The following is a 2,457-nucleotide window of genomic DNA, read 5'->3' as shown; positions in this document are numbered from 1 at the left end:
GCCACGGCCATCGCCCGGGTGCCGCTCCCCGTGCGCGGCCGGCGCCAGGCGCTTCCCGGCCGGCTTGGCCAGCTGCAGCGGCGGGGGGCTCTCCTCGCCCTCGGGCGACAGCTCCCCGGGCAGCGGGGTCTGGTACAGGCCGGCCTCATAGCGCCCGGACAGCTGCCCGAGGGCCTGCAGGTGCTGCGGCAGCTCGTCCTCCTCCTCCTCTTCCTCCTCCTCCTCCTGCTCCTCGGTTTTGATCACGATCCCCTCTGCTCCAGGGACAGGGAGAGAGAGACGGAGAGAGGTCAGCTGCTGCCCGGGGCCTGCGGCCTGGATGCTGGCGGGGGGGTGGTGGCTTCACCCTCGCCCCCACACACTGCCTGGGTCTCGACTGCCCCAAGGGCCTTCTTTTGGGAAAATGCTCCTTTCTGCTCCCTGCCGCCCCCGCCACCCCCACCTCCACGGGGCTGGGTGTCCGACCCTGGCGGGCCTCGGGTTGGCTCAGGAAGGAGCCCGAACCCCCAAGTGGCCCGTAGGAGGCCTCTCTAGGAATTCTGTGCAGAGGGGCGGGAAGGGACGGGCTGGCGGCCATCTCCCCAAGCTAACAGCGGCCAGCAGCCAGCAGGAAAGAAGACCCATCCGCAGAGCCCCCCGGGGAGGCACTCAGGTCCAGGGCGCCTGAAGCTGGCTCGCTTGCGGACCCATCAATCCAGTGGGCCAAAGAGCATGCCTTCCCTTTTCACTTAGGCTACTTGAGGGGTGGGTCTCTACCACGTGTTGGGAGAGGGTCTTGACCCATGAGGTTGCACCCTTTCTGGCTCTGAGGCGCACCTGTGAGCTTCTCCACAGGTGCCTTTACTCCCCTTCCTCTCCAAGCCCCCAAATCACCGGAGGCACCCCCCCACCTCCAATCCTGTCTTTGCCCTAAAGCTTCCCGTGCCCTACGCAGGCCGCAGCCCTCCCCAGCGCACAGCACAAGCCCGTGCGCCTCCCCAGGACTGAGGACCTCAGGCTTCTCATGCAGCACCAGGCTGGTGTGGGGGTGGTGGTGGGGGGCTCACCTGCAGTGGCTCTACCGTCCCTGAAGCTGGGGGTCAGGGGTCCCCTCAGGCTCTCCCCCACGCCCTGCTGTGCAGGGTGCGCCTCCTCCCTGCACCCACCCTCTAGGCTGGCCCTTCAGGGCCCACGTCATTAGCTGTTGTTCGAGGTGTTCCAGACTGTTCCCAGGGGACAGAGGTCCCAGAGGAAAGGAGTGGCTTCTAACTCCTGTTTGCATTTTCTCAAATGCCTTGTACTTGCTGGGCAACCCCCTAAACACTGATACTTGGACACACAGACTGTGTGACAGGGCAGAGGCCCCTTCCTAGGCCCACCTGTGAGCCGGAAGGTGCAGTGATAGCATTTGCAGAATTCTTAGAAGGAAAGAAACAGAACTCCTTCCTTCAAGTTCTCGCCTGAGAACTGGTGTCTTTCTATTCACTGTCTCTTAGAGGGCAAGTCAAGCAACAGAGACGCGGGCATCCACCCCAGAGGTGCCAAGCGACAGGTCCGAATAAAGTGCGGGAAGCCAGACCTTTTCAGAGCTTGCAATGTAGGGACCACCTAGTCTGTCTCCTCAGCTGGCCGGGAAATGAGCTGGCCACGGTCTCACAAATTCATTAGTGACCGCAGGCCACTGCACTTTCTACTTCTCTGAACCCAGGACATGGCGGGGCACAGGTGTGCCAGTCCCCGCTCAGGCTGGACAACGGATTCTCAGCAGCAAGACACCCAGAGCTCCCTCGGAACAGGGCGCTGAAAAGGTCAGGAAGGAGGAGGCAGCTTTAGAGGTTGGTAATCAGACGCCCTAGTGTTTGTCCTGAAGATGAGGGTTGTTTCTGAAAGACCCAGGAGAAGCGTGGGCTTTGGGACATTTAAACCCTCCTTGAGGGGCGCCTGGGTGGCTCAGTCGGTTAAGCATCTGACTTTGGCTCAAGTCATGATCTCACAGTTCATGGGTTCGAGCCCCGCGTCGGGCTCTGTGCTGACAGCTCAGAGCCTGGAGCCTGCTTCAGATTCTGTGTCTCCCTCTCTCTCTGCCCCTCCCTTGCTTGTGCTCTGTTTCTCTCTCTCTCTCCATCAAAAATGAACAAACATTAAAAAAAAAAAAGTAAACTCTCCTTAAAATCCAAGACTCAGAATCCCGCCCAGTGTCATTCAGTAATTTCCTAAGGTTCCCACTAGAATTAACGGGAATGCCCAGAGGGTAGTCTGGCCTTTCTGTTTCGAGGCTTCGCCGTGGCGCACCCTCAGAGCCTGCCCTGCGTCTCTCACTGTTTCTCAGAGACAGCATATGGCATCCTGGGAGGGTTTCTGGAATATCAGGCAGTTCTTTGAAAACAAGGAGTTAGAGCCACATCTTCTGACCGAGAAAGATGTCTGTGCTATTTTATGAAGTGCAAATTGCATAGGAATCATCTACAAAGTGAAAAA

At 59.3% G+C, this 2,457-nt stretch overlaps 1 protein-coding gene across 1 annotated transcript in view; it reads right to left on the bottom strand.

Moving 5' to 3' along the window:
• ZNF777 (zinc finger protein 777) overlaps positions 1-2,457 on the bottom strand; it is a 37,015-nt gene that overhangs the window by 11,346 nt on the left and 23,212 nt on the right. The window contains exon 6 of the mRNA XM_029954512.1: positions 6-254. Within this exon, the coding sequence (XP_029810372.1) occupies positions 6-254 (249 nt within the window). The remainder of the gene's footprint in view (positions 1-5; positions 255-2,457) is intronic.

Source organism: Suricata suricatta, chromosome 2, assembly GCF_006229205.1.
Source record: "Suricata suricatta isolate VVHF042 chromosome 2, meerkat_22Aug2017_6uvM2_HiC, whole genome shotgun sequence".
NCBI classification, from domain to species: domain Eukaryota; kingdom Metazoa; phylum Chordata; class Mammalia; order Carnivora; family Herpestidae; genus Suricata; species Suricata suricatta.
Note: the sequence above shows the minus strand (reverse complement) of the source record. Positions and strands in the feature narration are given on the sequence as shown.